This window comes from Odontesthes bonariensis, chromosome 21 (assembly GCF_027942865.1).
Source record: "Odontesthes bonariensis isolate fOdoBon6 chromosome 21, fOdoBon6.hap1, whole genome shotgun sequence".
Classification (NCBI taxonomy): Eukaryota; Metazoa; Chordata; class Actinopteri; order Atheriniformes; family Atherinopsidae; genus Odontesthes; species Odontesthes bonariensis.
This window is the reverse complement of record NC_134526.1, coordinates 32,472,124-32,487,055: the sequence shown is the minus strand read 5'-3', so window position 1 is coordinate 32,487,055 and position 14,932 is coordinate 32,472,124. Positions and strand designations below refer to the sequence as shown.

Genomic DNA, 14,932 nt, shown 5'->3' with positions numbered 1-14,932 from the left:
TCGACCCCCTGATTCTAAGAGACTTACTTCACGATTTGTTGATCTTTTCACCTCACTTAACCCGACTTCATCCCAACACTTAAAAGAAGCTTGGGAAAAAGACTCAGCTTTGTCAATAAGCGACAATGACTGGGAATCCTATCTTGGTGATATTCATAGTTGCTCAATAAATTCAAGACACCAGCTTATTCAATTTAAAGTTATCCACAGACTACATTACTCCTGTACTAAACTTCATTCTTTCTACCCTTCTGTATCCCTAATCTGCTCAAAATGCCGGTTAGCTGAGGGAACCCTGGGCCATCTCTTTTGGTTTTGTCCCAAATTAAACCAGTTTTGGTCTGATATTTTCAAATGCTTTTCTGAGGTATATAAGTGTACAATTTCTCCTGATCCATTCACTGCAATTTTAGGTGGCTCTCAACACCTTTCTATGCCTACCAATGTGCACCGTAAAACTATACAATACGGCATGTATTGTATAGTTTTACGGTCATTGCAAAAAGGAACATACTAACTCTGTGGAAAAGGGATGAGGCGCCTTCCTTTAAGGCCTGGCTTTCATAAATCATCAGTCTGCTGCATACGGAAAGGATCCGACACAATGTCTCTCTCAGCTCTGCAACTTTTGATAAGATGTGGCAACCTTTCCTACTATATCTGTCAAAAATGACAGTGATAGTTATGCTTCACTCACATCCCTCTCTGTCAACGTAACTTCATGTTTTTGATTTCTACATAATGCCAGGTATGTTCTGTATGTAATTGTATTGTTTCTGAGCAGGTTTTTTTTTCTCATTTTGTTTTGTTTGTATTTTCGTTGTTGTCGTTTTTTTAGCAATGTGTGCTAATATGTGTTTGTTCATGAACACTTGTTCAGTATTGTGCTTTCCTTTTTTGTCACAGTATGCCTGTTGTCCTGTTTTATATATTGAAAATTTATAAATAAAATATAAAAAATAAAAAAAAAAGAATAAACCACTTGTTGTTGGGCCATATACGTTGGTAAAGATATTGTCAATCAGTGTGGCACTATCCTTGGTTATCCTAGAAGGCTTATTTATGAGCGGCCTTAGTCCAAAGCTAAACATTGCATTACAAAAATCATTTGTCGGTTTATGATCATGCCATTTCATCAAGTCGATATTAAAGTCTCCACAAACAAAATAAGGTTTTTTATCACATATTTTTCTAAAAAAATATCGGTTGTAGTTTTTAGAAATTGTTACATGCCTGAGCCAGGCGCTCTGTATATACAACTCAGGACTACATTCTTACATTTTTTTTGTCTGAATTTCAATTGTTAAACTTTCCATGTCATTATCAACAACTGTAGTGTCAATAACCTTCCATTGGAAGTCTTTCTGTGTATACAATGCCACTCCACCACCCATTTTATTAATCCTGTGGACACTGAAAAAATCGTGTTCTTTTAACACAAAGTTAGCTCCCTTTTCCTTTGGTATCCATGTTTCACTTACAGCTATAACTTGAAATGTATGTTTTAATGACTCTAAATAATCTTTGATTTCTACAAAATTGGAGTAGAGACTTTTGCTATTAAAGCGTACGATAGAAAAACCTTCCAAATGAACACTGGTCAGATTCTCTGAATAATAAGAGTTTTGCTGCAGGAACACTGCCCCATGACTGCTCATCTTCATTTTTTACAAACTTGACTCTTGGGCCATAGAATTTGATGCACATTATTTTCATATTCCAAGTATTCAGTGATCTTTTATTTCATATGGATGTTGGCATTAATGATGGAAGACACACTCTTCCCACCAGGATTGGAGTGTTTTAATATATTGATCTGAAGTGGCCATCTCCTGGGTGGACCCAAACCCTTCCTGCAAAAAAAGCCTGTAAGGCCAGCATCCCTTAGGAGCTGGAGTCAAGGGTGCAGGTTATTCCTTCATTTGTTAGTTGTCAAGCCATACTTAGAATGTCAAGTTTGAAAATGTAACAAAGAAAAACCAATACTAGTAACGTGTGGAAAATGTTGTTCTCTGTCCCACAGAACAAGCCATTATGACACTTACAAAAAAGAAACATCTTTATTGGTTCTGTGGTTCCAATGCACTAATCAAATACAACTGATCATTTGAGTTTGGTTAAGCAGAGCAGAAAAAGGTCATGAGATCATTGTGATTGTCAGAGCCATTCCAGTTGGCAGCAGAGCAGGTGAATCAGTGCTGCTCGGTGATCATCTTCAGCATCTGCAAGGCCATAGGTCCCTGGTCAGAGGGGATCTGTGACAGACACAATGAAAGGTAACAAGCTGAAATTACACTTTGCAATTCTCCATGTTGACATATCTACTGTGAGGCATCTCCTGAGGATCTACCAGCATTAACTAGAGTTGATCAGGCTGTATCCTTGCTGCTACAACAGCTTTGCAAATAATCTGTGTTTCTTACCAACGTATTCTGTCATTCAGATAAATCTCCAGATGTTTTATTGTGTACAATTAGGAGATAATCTACAGTGCATCCCATGAAAGCACACAATATTGAGTTTTTTTATGCCTGCTAGCATTTCTTATTCATGCTTATTCCCCTTTGCCCAACACCTCCATTTCACAGAGATAAGGTGACAACCTAATTTTGGAGATCCAAGAGTAGTGGTCATCTAATCCATGAGCTTTGGCATTGGGGGCATTTTGTATGGTAGATAACCAAAAGTCTTGGACCCCAAATGAAAACAAGCATCTTATTTCTGCGAAACAGAGGGGTAGGGCCAAGTGGAGGAACTGGGATTGGACCTTAGAAATTAAGGTTGGTGTCACCAAGAGTTCTGTCCTTAAAGGGACAGTTAGCCTCTTTTGACATGAAGCTGTGTGACATCCCATATTAGCAACATCATTTCTGAACATGTTCTTACCCCCTGCTGCGTCCTGTGAGCAGAGTTCCAGCCTCGTTTTGGCGTTGACGAAGGTAGTCCGACTAGTTGGCTGGGGTTTAAAAAATAAAGCGTTTTGCTTCTCAAAACAAAATGCGTTCAAAAGAGTAATACATTTGCATCACAAAATGGTTCTCCAGGAAAAAGTCAGACCTCACATTGCTTGGTGCTATTTTCTCTCCCTTCGTATCACTGCCTGCTGCCGCCTGCTGCTCCTGTACCAGTGTTTGCTGCTCGGTCTGCACAGCAGGCAGTGATACGAAGGGAGAGAAAATAGGGCCAAGCGATTGTGAGGTCTGACTTTTCCTGGAGAACGATTTTGTGATGCAAATGTATTACTCTGTTGAACGCATATTGTTTTGAGAAGCAAAACGCTTTATTTTTTTAGCCCCAGCCAACTAGCCGGACTACTTTCATCAACACCAAAACGAGGCTGGAACTCTGCTCACAGGACGCAGCAGGGGGTAAGAAGATGTTCATAAATGATATTGCTAATATGGGATGTCATACAGCTTCATGTCAAAAGAGGCGAACTATCCCTTTAACACTGCATCTTCCCAGCTAATGTGTTACCATGTGACCAGCTTTGAGGATCCAGAAGAAAGCAAAGTTCTTGTAAGTCTTATAGAAAGCTCCAGTAATGCCAGGGGAGGCCGGGTCATCCAGGGGGCTCCACCTCAGCTTGTTGAAACTAGGAAGTCCTTCCCACTCCAGCCGTTTGACCCAAAGCTCCTGACCTGTAAGGAGAACCATGTTGAAGCAGAGATCTTTTCCACAAAGACATGTCATGGCACTGGTTCTTGGATGGTACATGCTAGGCAACAGGCCTTGTGTTCAACCCTCTGTGTTAATAAATCACGAGTGCAGAAACTCTCACCCATAGTGTCCACTATGAGATCCAGCTGTCCATTATAAACGGTGACATTGACTCCAGCAGTCAACAACTGGTCCACTATGTCCACCACTGGCTTCATAAAGTCTCCTGCCATGTTGCTGAACACTTCCTCTGCCTGACCTGAACCATTAGAATGGACAAGAGAGGGGACCAAAAAAAGAAATGGGTAAAAACATGAAAGGAGTTTTTATAAAGGCATGGAAATGCAGAATTTAGCTAATGTAGGAGAACAGTCCAGGTGCAAGATAAGGTACCTCCCCAGGTGACATTCTGGGGAATAATGGCCAGCTTTTTCCTGATTGGTCCATTCATCAGCTCACTCAGCGACTGCCTGTGGAGAGGGCGGAGGTGGCGGCTCGCCTGCAGAGCTGACGGAGAACACACCAGTTAACCACAGATTTTAGTGTTTAGGTTTAAGAAGGGAAAGGATTCATTTCATGTCACCAGAGCCAGATTTGTGTGGATGTGATCATTTGGCATATTGGCTTACAGATGAAGTCCTCTCCTCCAGAGAAAGGGAGTTTGTCATCTGGCTCCTGGGTGAGTATGTTGTAGAAGTTGACTCCATTGGTGTTCTGGCAGAAAACACTTGATTACTAATATACACTAGAAAGAGCGTCTTGTGTTTGAAAGCATGAACCTTATGACTGAACTGAATCCTCCAGGGTGGTACCAACCTGCTCCACCACAGTCTCAGCCACAGACCACAGCTCGGTGGCTTTAAGGAACTGCTGCTGCTCCACGGCCTGCTTCACGGCTTCTGCTGCACTGCTGACATCAGCCAGGCCGTAGTCATCCAGCAGAGACTGCACACGTCAAGTCAAACGGAAGCTCAACACCAAAGCTCAACACCAAAGCTTGGCTTCAGACATAAAGAAACTGGAGACATTCCCTTCCGTGCACTACTTACAGTGGTGTAGAGGTATGGTCCCCACGTCATGACAGAGTCTGCGAGTAAAGTACAAGTCTGACGGTGAGAACCGAAACCGTTTGTCATCCAAAAATGAAAGATAAACACTGCCATAATTCACCAAACACTCAGTGTGGTATTTTCTATAGTTGGCTTCATGATGGACGCAGCGGTGTGTTGACAGGAAAGTGCGGTAAATGACACGGGGTGTGAAATAAAGCCGACCCTGATGTGGTGAGAGCTCAGCCTCACGGGCTCCACCAGCTGGCCACCAGCTTTCCACCAGGTCTTTAAGAGTTCCAGCTGCTTTAATTGGTTTGACTGACCAAATGTTGTCAGCCACCCACTGATAAGTGACACACAATATTCAATATTGTGTGAAATATATCATTTCTAATACATTTTCAGAGTACATCAAATAAATATGGAAATTGAATTCCTTCAGAGGAAAAAAAAACTATCAAATAAATCAGCAATGGTCAGTTACAAACTACTTTAGGATTTAAGAGTGGTATAAACCTAAAAAAAAAAAGCTCAAATTCAGTGATTAGTTCCATTTAAGTGATGTCAAATTATTTCCATGCTAAAATGGCCTAATATTTCAGACACGGAACAAAGCTTCTAATCTTTAAGAAATCCATTTCACAATCGAATCATTTTATCAGCAAAGAAAACTCTGAAGTCTTGTTTGGAACTTCACAGGATGTACATGAGCCATATGTATTTGCATTTAGTTTCTGTATGAAAAGTGCTTTACAAATAAATATGGATTGATTGATGTGGCTGAATGATCAAAGAGTTATTGTTTACACCCAGGGAAATTCAGCCAATCACAGACCAACAACAAACAACTCTTTCTTGGAAATGAATACATCAGAATGAATCCTCCTGTTCAGTCCACAGGGTACCACCTAAACTTCCTGGAAGCATCATATAACATCAGTTGAAGCTATAACGTTGAAGCTATGCTTTAAAGCTGCCGTCGGCAGGTTTTCAAAATTCCGAGTCTAAAGTCGGAAAATTCGAACTGATACAACTTTCAGGTCCCTCCCCCAACCTCTACCAAGCTCCAAACCGCCCCCCAAACCCCTCCCCCTCTGTGGACGAGGTTGTGCACGTGAGTTCACACCAGTGTGAGCGCACACAAGCTGGGGCAGACTCACGCTCAGCAGCGTGTGCACAAGCTGTGATTGACAGGTAGGATTCCTCCACCCTAACTTGATTGGTTAAAAACAGCCGGCAGCGCTCGGTTTTTGCAAGCATGATTACAGGCTTCAGAGGGAGCTACAGAATTCGTTATTTTTCCTAAACAGCCTATTTAATATTCTACTTCCAGAATCCCATGACAGTTCAAGCTAATATGACAAAAAAAAAAAAAAAGTTGCCGACGGCAGCTTTAAACTAGGAGTGGGACTCCAGTCCAGTCACATGATTTCCTAGTGATTACTTTCCATTTCAAAGAATTGCAAAAGCAGAATTTCTGCTAATTCCCTGTCAGATCAACTGCTTTATTAAGGTTCAGTGTAACTTTTAAAAAAAATAAAAACTATTTTCTGATTCTTGGTAAGTGTTGTAAAATCTGCACCTGAAAGCCTTTGCATTGAGTAAAATAGAGTAAACAGAATGATTTATAAAGAAAAGTGACTATGGTCCAAAATCTAAATGTGCAGCCTTCCGGTCAGGCTGGTTGCCATACATATCAAGAACAAAGGTACAGACTTAAAAAACAGATGGAACTGACCTAGGGGGGAAATCCATGAGTCCCCAAGAGCCACGCCAGCAAAGCTGCATCTCACCGACCCTTGGGCTATTGCCTACAGATAGACGAGAGACCGATGAAACGCACTGGAGCCACAGCACCTCCCAACCAGCTGCCAGGAACTTTTCTTACTTACTGGCTTTAAGTTGAGTGGAACTTCATTCATATTTTTAGAGCAATAAACGGCTGCTTTGTGCAGATGAAACAATTCAATTCTTTAGGTAATGTTTGTTTGCTTCCTCTGTCGAGAAGACGGTAATTCTCCTGCACTGGGACTTTACTGCACTGACACTCAAAAAACAGCATACTCACCTTGGTAAGCTCCAAAGAAATAGCAGCTGCCATCTTCCCTCCATACGACTCAGAGAAGATGTAGAAGGGAATGGTCTGGAAAGTTAAAGCAACAGTTCAAACTGTAGAAAGATTTTAAATATGTTAGGCAGATAGTTATTCCCTGAGCAACCATCAGGACAGAAATGTGTTCCTAGCCCTTTAAGATGTTGAGTTAAAGCCATCTTAGAGTTTTGTACAACTCAAAAGCACCAGGGAAACTCGTAATAGCATCACCAATCACGGATTTCTTTATGTTCACCCAACAGAAGGAGACCCTTCTTTGGTATATCAAATGCAGCGTGTTGTTATAGGTAAAAAAAATTAATCCAGTGAAATTCCCTTTTGCATGATTCTGATGTTTCTTTCATCCAAAGGTTGACCCAGATTCTGATGCGTTTCTTTCCATGACATGGGTCACTAAAACACAGCCAACCAATTTAGAAACTTTCTCTGTTCCTACATCTGCTTTATATTCTGCAAACAGCTTTAAGAATGCTTCTAAAATTCACTGTGAGCAGCTGCGAGGTGGTTTGGCATACCTGGAACTCAGCCCTCTCTGTGAAGAAGTGTTTAAGCAGCACCAGCATGTCCGAGGCCACCGTGGCAACGTTGGTGGCAAAGCCATCTGACCTCTGTGAGTAGCTGAAGCCGGTGCCCACAGGATTGTCCACAAATAACACACTGGCTGCCTGGACCTGCCAAGAAGATCACACACACACAGATTTAAGCAGTGAGCCTCATGGTGCAGTCTGCTTTCATTTTTGAACACCCATTGATAGAGTACCTCATTTTCATCTTAACGCTACACTATTTTATCTTGATATTTTTCATCAAGGCCTGATATTCCAGCAGAGCTCAGGAGGAAACGACAGGGGTGCCTTGCTCGAGTGAAGCTGCGGACGAAGAGGAGGAGATTCCAGCCCCTGGTCCCCTCCATTATCATGAGGAACACAAGGTCATTGGGCAATAAATCAGATGAGCCGATTGTTACCCCAGGAGGGGTGCAGAACGAGCAGCATGCTGTGTTTGACGGAGTGGTGGCTGCGCGCAGGAATCCTGGAGCATTGCGTCTCCATTCCTTCCTCCAGCTTCAGGACTGTCAGGGGCGTTAGCAGCAGTGGTAAAAAGAAGGCTGGTGGGATTACTATGTTAGTTAGTGAACTGTTGACCATCCGGATCCGTGTATATCATTCACCACACAAATTCTCCTCCGTCCTGCTGATCAGCGTTTACACGCCCCCGTCAGCGGAGACTATACATGCTGGTGTTGCCAGGATACAGGGCAGCACCCGGAGGCTTTTGTGGCAGTAAGCGGTGACTTTAACCGTTGTAGTCTGGACTACATACTGCCCACTTCCCACCAGTTTGTTGACTGCTCCACAAGGAAAAACAGGACTCTGGCCCCCTTTGTTTGCAAATGCATACAGACGCATACAGATGAATACAGACGCATACAGATGCGCATAGATGCATACAGACGAATACAGACGCATACAGATGAGCATACAGACGCGCATACAGACGCATACAGATGAATACAGACGCATACAGATGAATACAGACGCGCATAGACGCATACAGATGCGCATAGACGCATACAGATGCGCATAGACGCATACAGATGCGCATAGACACATACAGATGGCACCCTCTATACTTTCATTACCCCCTACCCGAACCAGGGTTTGAATCCCATTCCCGCTTATCTTACCTCTTTTATTTCTTCCCCTACCCAAACCAGGGTTTGCATCCCCACCCCGCTGTGACTGGTGTGCAGTTGGTGAGAGGCTGAGGTAGCTTGTGGCTGTAAAAAGATGGTTGTTGTGGTGTGAGGAGCAGATCTATATAGGGAGTATAGGGAATTACTCACCGAGTCTGGTCCTTTATTTTATTATTTATTTTTTCGTTAGCACAAGTTTCTTGTGTTTACCTTGAATAGGGATGGCTCAGGTAATCCTGAAACATCCCATAGTTAAGCTGCTATAGGCCTAGACTGCTGGGGGGCCTCATCTGTCACACCTTTCCTCACTTTACTCTCTTTATGTATGTGTGATATTATTGTGGTCATTAACTCGTGTTTCCCTGTTCCAACAGATATCCTTTGAATGGTGTTACAGTGCCGCCGCCGCCGCGGCCCCCTCCCCCCCTTTCTGTCTTCTCAAACCCCAGCTGGTCGAGGCGGATGGCCACCCTTCCTGAGTCTGGTTCTGCCAGAGGTTTCTTCCTGTTAAAAGGGAGTCGTTTCTCTCCACAGTCGCCTCAGGCACGCTCAGGCCGGGAGATTGGACCGAAAAACAAAAAGTTTTCAGTGCAATCTGTTGGTTTTCTTAGCTAGGAAATTGTTTTTGAATTGGCTCTATATGAACGAATTGGATTATTTTATGAATTATGATTATTATTAATTAATTGAATTCCAATTGGCTTGAATTGGACTTACTATCTAAGTGCCTTGAGATGACATTTGTTGTATTTGGCGCTATATAAATAAAAATGAATTGAATACAGACACGCATACAGATGAATACAGACGCATACAGATGCGCATAGACGCATACAGATGCGCATAGACACATACAGATGCGCATACAGACGCATACAGATGAATACAGACACGCATACAGACGCATACAGATGCGCATAGACGCATACAGATGCGCATAGACGCATACAGATGCACATAGACGCATACAGACGCGCATAGATGCATACAGATGCGCATAGACGCATACAGATGCACATAGACGCATACAGATGCATACACACACGCATATAGACGCATATACAGACACATACAGATGAATACAGACGCATACAGATGCGCATAGATGCATACAGACGCATACAGATGCATATAGATGCATACAGACGCATACAGATGCATATAGATGCATACAGACGCATACAGATGCGCATAGATGCATACAGACGCGCATAGATGCATACAGACGCATACAGATGCATACAGACGCATACAGACGCGCATAGATGCATACAGACGTGCATAGATGCATACAGATGCGCATACCGATGCGCATAGACGCATACAGATGCGCATAGACGCATACAGATGCGCATAGACGCATACAGATGCGCATACAGACACGCATAGATGCATACAGATGCGCATAGATGCATACAGACGCGCATAGATGCATACAGACGCGCATAGATGCATACAGACGCGCATAGATGCATACAGACGCATACAGACACGCATACAGATGCGCATAGATGCATACAGACACGCATACAGATGCGCATAGATGCATACAGACGTGCATAGATGCATACAGATGCGCATACCGATGCGCATAGACGCATACCGATGCGCATAGACGCATACAGATGCGCATAGACGCATACAGATGCGCATAGACGCATACAGACGCACATATAGATGCGCATAGATGCATACAGATGCGCATAGATGCATACAGACGCGCATAGATGCATACAGACGCGCATAGATGCATACAGACGCGCATAGATGCATACAGACGCATACAGACACGCATACAGATGCGCATAGATGCATACAGACACGCATACAGATGCGCATAGATGCATACAGACACGCATAGATGCATACAGACACGCATACAGATGCGCATAGATGCATACAGATGCATTCAGACACGCATACAGATGCGCATAGACGCATACAGATGCACATAGATGCATACAGATGCACATAGATGCATACAGATGCATACAGATGCATACAGACACGCATACAGACGCGCATAGATGCATACAGACGCATACAGATGCATACAGACGCATACAGATGCGCATAGACGCATACAGATGCGCATAGACGCATACAGATGCGCATAGACGCATACAGATGCGCATACAGACACGCATAGATGCATACAGATGCGCATAGATGCATACAGACGCGCATAGATGCATACAGACGCGCATAGATGCATACAGACGCGCATAGATGCATACAGACGCGCATAGATGCATACAGACGCATACAGACACGCATACAGATGCGCATAGATGCATACAGACACGCATACAGATGCGCATAGATGCATACAGACGCGCATAGATGCATACAGACGCGCATAGATGCATACAGACGCGCATAGATGCATACAGACGCATACAGACACGCATACAGATGCGCATAGATGCATACAGACACGCATACAGATGCGCATAGATGCATACAGACACGCATAGATGCATACAGACACGCATACAGATGCGCATAGATGCATACAGATGCATTCAGACACGCATACAGATGCGCATAGACGCATACAGATGCACATAGATGCATACAGATGCACATAGATGCATACAGATGCATACAGATGCATACAGACACGCATACAGACGCGCATAGATGCATACAGACGCATACAGATGCGCATACCGATGCGCATAGACGCATACAGATGCGCATAGACGCATACAGATGCGCATAGACGCATACAGATGCGCATAGACGCATACAGATGCGCATAGACGCATACAGATGCGCATACAGACACGCATAGATGCATACAGATGCGCATAGATGCATACAGACGCGCATAGATGCATACAGACGCGCATAGATGCATACAGACGCGCATAGATGCATACAGACACGCATACAGATGCGCATAGATGCATACAGACACGCATACAGATGCGCATAGATGCATACAGACGTGCATAGATGCATACAGATGCGCATACCGATGCGCATAGACGCATACAGATGCGCATAGACGCATACAGACGCACATATAGATGCGCATAGATGCATACAGATGCGCATAGATGCATACAGACGCGCATAGATGCATACAGACGCGCATAGATGCATACAGACGCGCATAGATGCATACAGACGCATACAGACACGCATACAGATGCGCATAGATGCATACAGACACGCATACAGATGCGCATAGATGCATACAGACACGCATAGATGCATACAGACACGCATACAGATGCGCATAGATGCATACAGATGCATTCAGACACGCATACAGATGCGCATAGACGCATACAGATGCACATAGATGCATACAGATGCACATAGATGCATACAGATGCACATAGATGCATACAGATGCATACAGATGCATACAGACACGCATACAGACGCGCATAGACGCATACAGATGCACATAGATGCGCATAGATGCATACAGATGCGCATAGATGCATACAGACACGCATACAGACGCGCATAGACGCATACAGACACATACAGATGCGCATAGATGCATACAGACGCATACAGATGCGCATAGATGCATACAGACGCATACAGACGCGCATAGATGCATACAGATACGCATATAGACGCATACAGATGCATACACACGCATATACAGACACGCATACAGACGGATACAGTGCCCCTGCCATGCCCCCACTCGGACACCACCTGATGGTGTTGTCCCCTCAGTGTGTCCCTGCGGTTCAGAGGCAGCCTGTTTACACACAGACAGTAATGGCTCATTTCTTCCCAACGTCACGGAGCCTTCTGTCTGCTCCACTGCTTTCAGTTCACTTTCAGAGACCTTGCAGATGGAGTAAACAGAGCAGTAGGCTACCAGCAGAAATCGTTGGGGCAGTGTTGCGCAGCTTAGCTCACGTGCGACCAGGGAAAGGACCAAACAAGAAGAAGACAAAAACAGAAAGGTCAGAACTGGGCCCACATGCTGCCATCTATGCCACCGCTGTCTGCTGGGCTGCTTCTCTTTAAGTCTCAGTCTGAGCAGGCACATTATCATGATCTCCTCCACCGTCACCATGTTTGTTATCGTCTGAAACTCGGAAGTGAACTCTGCGCCGCCATCTGGTGAATATACTGCCGAACAACCATGCCAACGTAAAGCAGGCATGACAATCTTTGAAACGGATGTACCTATTTCTGTAAGTAATGGGAATAGAAATGAGCCTGAACTCAGGAGGCGCTGCAGGACGCTTAGAAACAACAGTCTGCTCTGTGAACCACATGGAGAAGACATCAAAGACCTCACAGACTTCATACATCATCTTCCACCATCACAAGCAGGACTGTTGGCTGTTATCCCAGCAATAAGTAGGTCATAAAGTGGAGAGGTTTGAGTCAGTGAGGAACAGGAGGTCGCTGAACAAAGGGCTCACAGTCACGAACAATCATCCCATCCTCTCCACGACTCAGTGCAGAGGCAGCGGAGCTCCTTCTAACGGACTCAGAACAGTTTGGGGAATCATTGCTGACACCTGCCAGAACACTAAACTGTGTGAGAGGTGAACACACTCCGTTTAACTTCCACTCACCATCCACATTCCACTGTTCATGACCGCATCAAAAAACACATTTGTTTTTCTATTAGAAATATTTAATTTCTTATTTTTACATTTATGGATATGTGTGGGTGTTTATATACACACATTTAACTTGTTTTCAGCAAAGTCATCAGCTCTTTTATTCTAATCATTTATCTATTTTTTTGCATATAGCTGAAAACAAGTTGAATACAACCATCTTACCCAGCTCGTCTTTCTGGGCTTTAGATCTCTGCCCAAAGGTCCGATTTCCTCAAAGTTGCCAAAGCCACTTCCTGATCCTCCTGGTCCACCCTAAAAATACAGCAACACGTCATCATGTTCGGGGAGGAGCAGAAGGAAGATTTAATGCAGCAGAAGCCACGTACAGCATGAATGTGAGGAGCTTTATTCTGGAATCACATGTACAGAAGATGGATGGGTTTCTTTGGCATTAGTTACAACTTTTGAGAGTTTTTCGATATTCTGAAAAACATTCCCAAAAAGCTGATGACTAATCCATCATTAGGGTGGATGCATGAGCTTTAAAACCTTATCCAGGTTATACAAAGTGTTTAACCACACACTCGTACAGTGCCTTATTCTGTGCATAGGCCTTCTACTTCCCCTGCTGCCTCCTGGGCCTCCGTTTAACTGAAAATCAGCAAACCGGAGTTCCTCTTCTGCATCTCCAGGTTGAGTCAGCATTGGTATCACTCATTTAGTCACATGACCCGTACTTTGGTCAAAGTTTGAAAAAGAGAGAAAAAAATGGTAGGAATTCTTGAGTGATATACTGGTTAGAATCTATGCATTTGCCTTGAGTACCGATCAATGTATTGACCAAACAGGCAGAGAGAAAATGCCCCTGCTAACCAAACCACTTCCACTTTTAAAGTGTGACTGATTATCCTCAAACTTAAGGAAGGACTGGCTGACAGAGTGCTGCCAGTTTCCACTGAGGTGACTGATCACGTGCAGGGGGTCCCGGTTCACAGCACAAAGAGCACCTGGCCCTCATGGATCAGACTTGATTTTTGAAAAAGACCTGATATACTTGAACAAAGGCAAACACACATGCAGAAGCACAGAAGGAGAGACTTTGATCTGTCCTACCTGGAGCCACAGGACCAGGGGCAGATCCTGATACCGAGCAGACGGGCTGTCCGCGTAGTACAGCCACCAGAACATGTGGGCTCCGTCCCTCACTTCCACGTAGTCCCATGCTTCCTTTCCTCCGGCCAGCGGAGAGGAGACCCCTGCACACAATGCAGACCGGCTCAGCTTTAACCGGGGGTCCACGCACAGTGTTGCGGTGTGAACTCAGCAGGTTAAAATGTTACATGACAGATATTAGCAGCAGCAGCAGCAGTAAAACGTCACTTTCGTTTTGCAGCCCGTTCAGAAAACAGACTGAAAGTAAAGTTTGGAACGACAGAAAGCTGACCTTTCCGGGCGGTAACACCGAGCAGGAAGCACACACCGAAGACCACCTGAAGCCGACCCATCGTTGCAACGACCCGCTCTGCTCTGCTCCAAAACCCGCAGATATCTGCAGCAAGCAGTCACATGACCACACCCCGGGTCAGCTGACACGTGGGTCAGCTGACCTGTGGGTTAATATGTTATTTTCACACATCTGGAAATAAATCGAAAAAAAGAAAGAAGGTGTCAACTGTACATGGACCAACAGTAAGTTTGTACATGTCAGGTCCTAACGTTCCATTTTTCACACAATGACAAAAGGAGATTGTCTGGTTGGGCAGCAGCGAAGACTGGCCCTCCAAGCCGCCAGGGGGCAGCGTTTCAAAACGGAAACACTCTTAGTTTGAAAGTCCAAGCGGAAGTGTTGTCTTTG

General features: G+C 44.3%; 1 protein-coding gene across 1 annotated transcript; it reads right to left on the bottom strand.

Annotated features, from left to right (window-relative positions):
• Positions 1-2,032: 2,032 nt before the first annotated feature.
• On the bottom strand, positions 2,033-14,659 carry scpep1 (serine carboxypeptidase 1). The gene is made up of 13 exons (XM_075454264.1): positions 14,522-14,659; positions 14,191-14,333; positions 13,300-13,389; positions 7,341-7,496; positions 6,781-6,855; positions 6,451-6,523; positions 4,710-4,747; positions 4,477-4,605; positions 4,290-4,374; positions 4,054-4,167; positions 3,782-3,919; positions 3,478-3,641; positions 2,033-2,255 (listed from the first exon to the last, which is right to left on the bottom strand). The coding sequence occupies exons 1-13, from the start codon at positions 14,580-14,582 to the stop codon at positions 2,193-2,195; spliced, it is 1,329 nt and encodes a 442-aa protein (XP_075310379.1). The 5' UTR covers positions 14,583-14,659; the 3' UTR covers positions 2,033-2,192.
• Positions 14,660-14,932: the final 273 nt, after the last annotated feature.

Excerpts from the sequence above, each read along its gene's own strand:
- scpep1 (XM_075454264.1), bottom strand. The coding sequence starts at position 14,582 with ATGGGTCGGCTTCAGGTGGTCTTCGGTGTGTGCTTCCTGCTCGGTGTT. Across the intron at positions 6,524-6,780 it reads TTTCTTTGGAGCTTACCAAG|GCAATAGCCCAAGGGTCGGT; the intron begins GTGAGTATGCTG and ends GTCTATCTGTAG. Across the intron at positions 4,375-4,476 it reads CTGAGACTGTGGTGGAGCAG|AACACCAATGGAGTCAACTT; the intron begins GTTGGTACCACC and ends GTTTTCTGCCAG.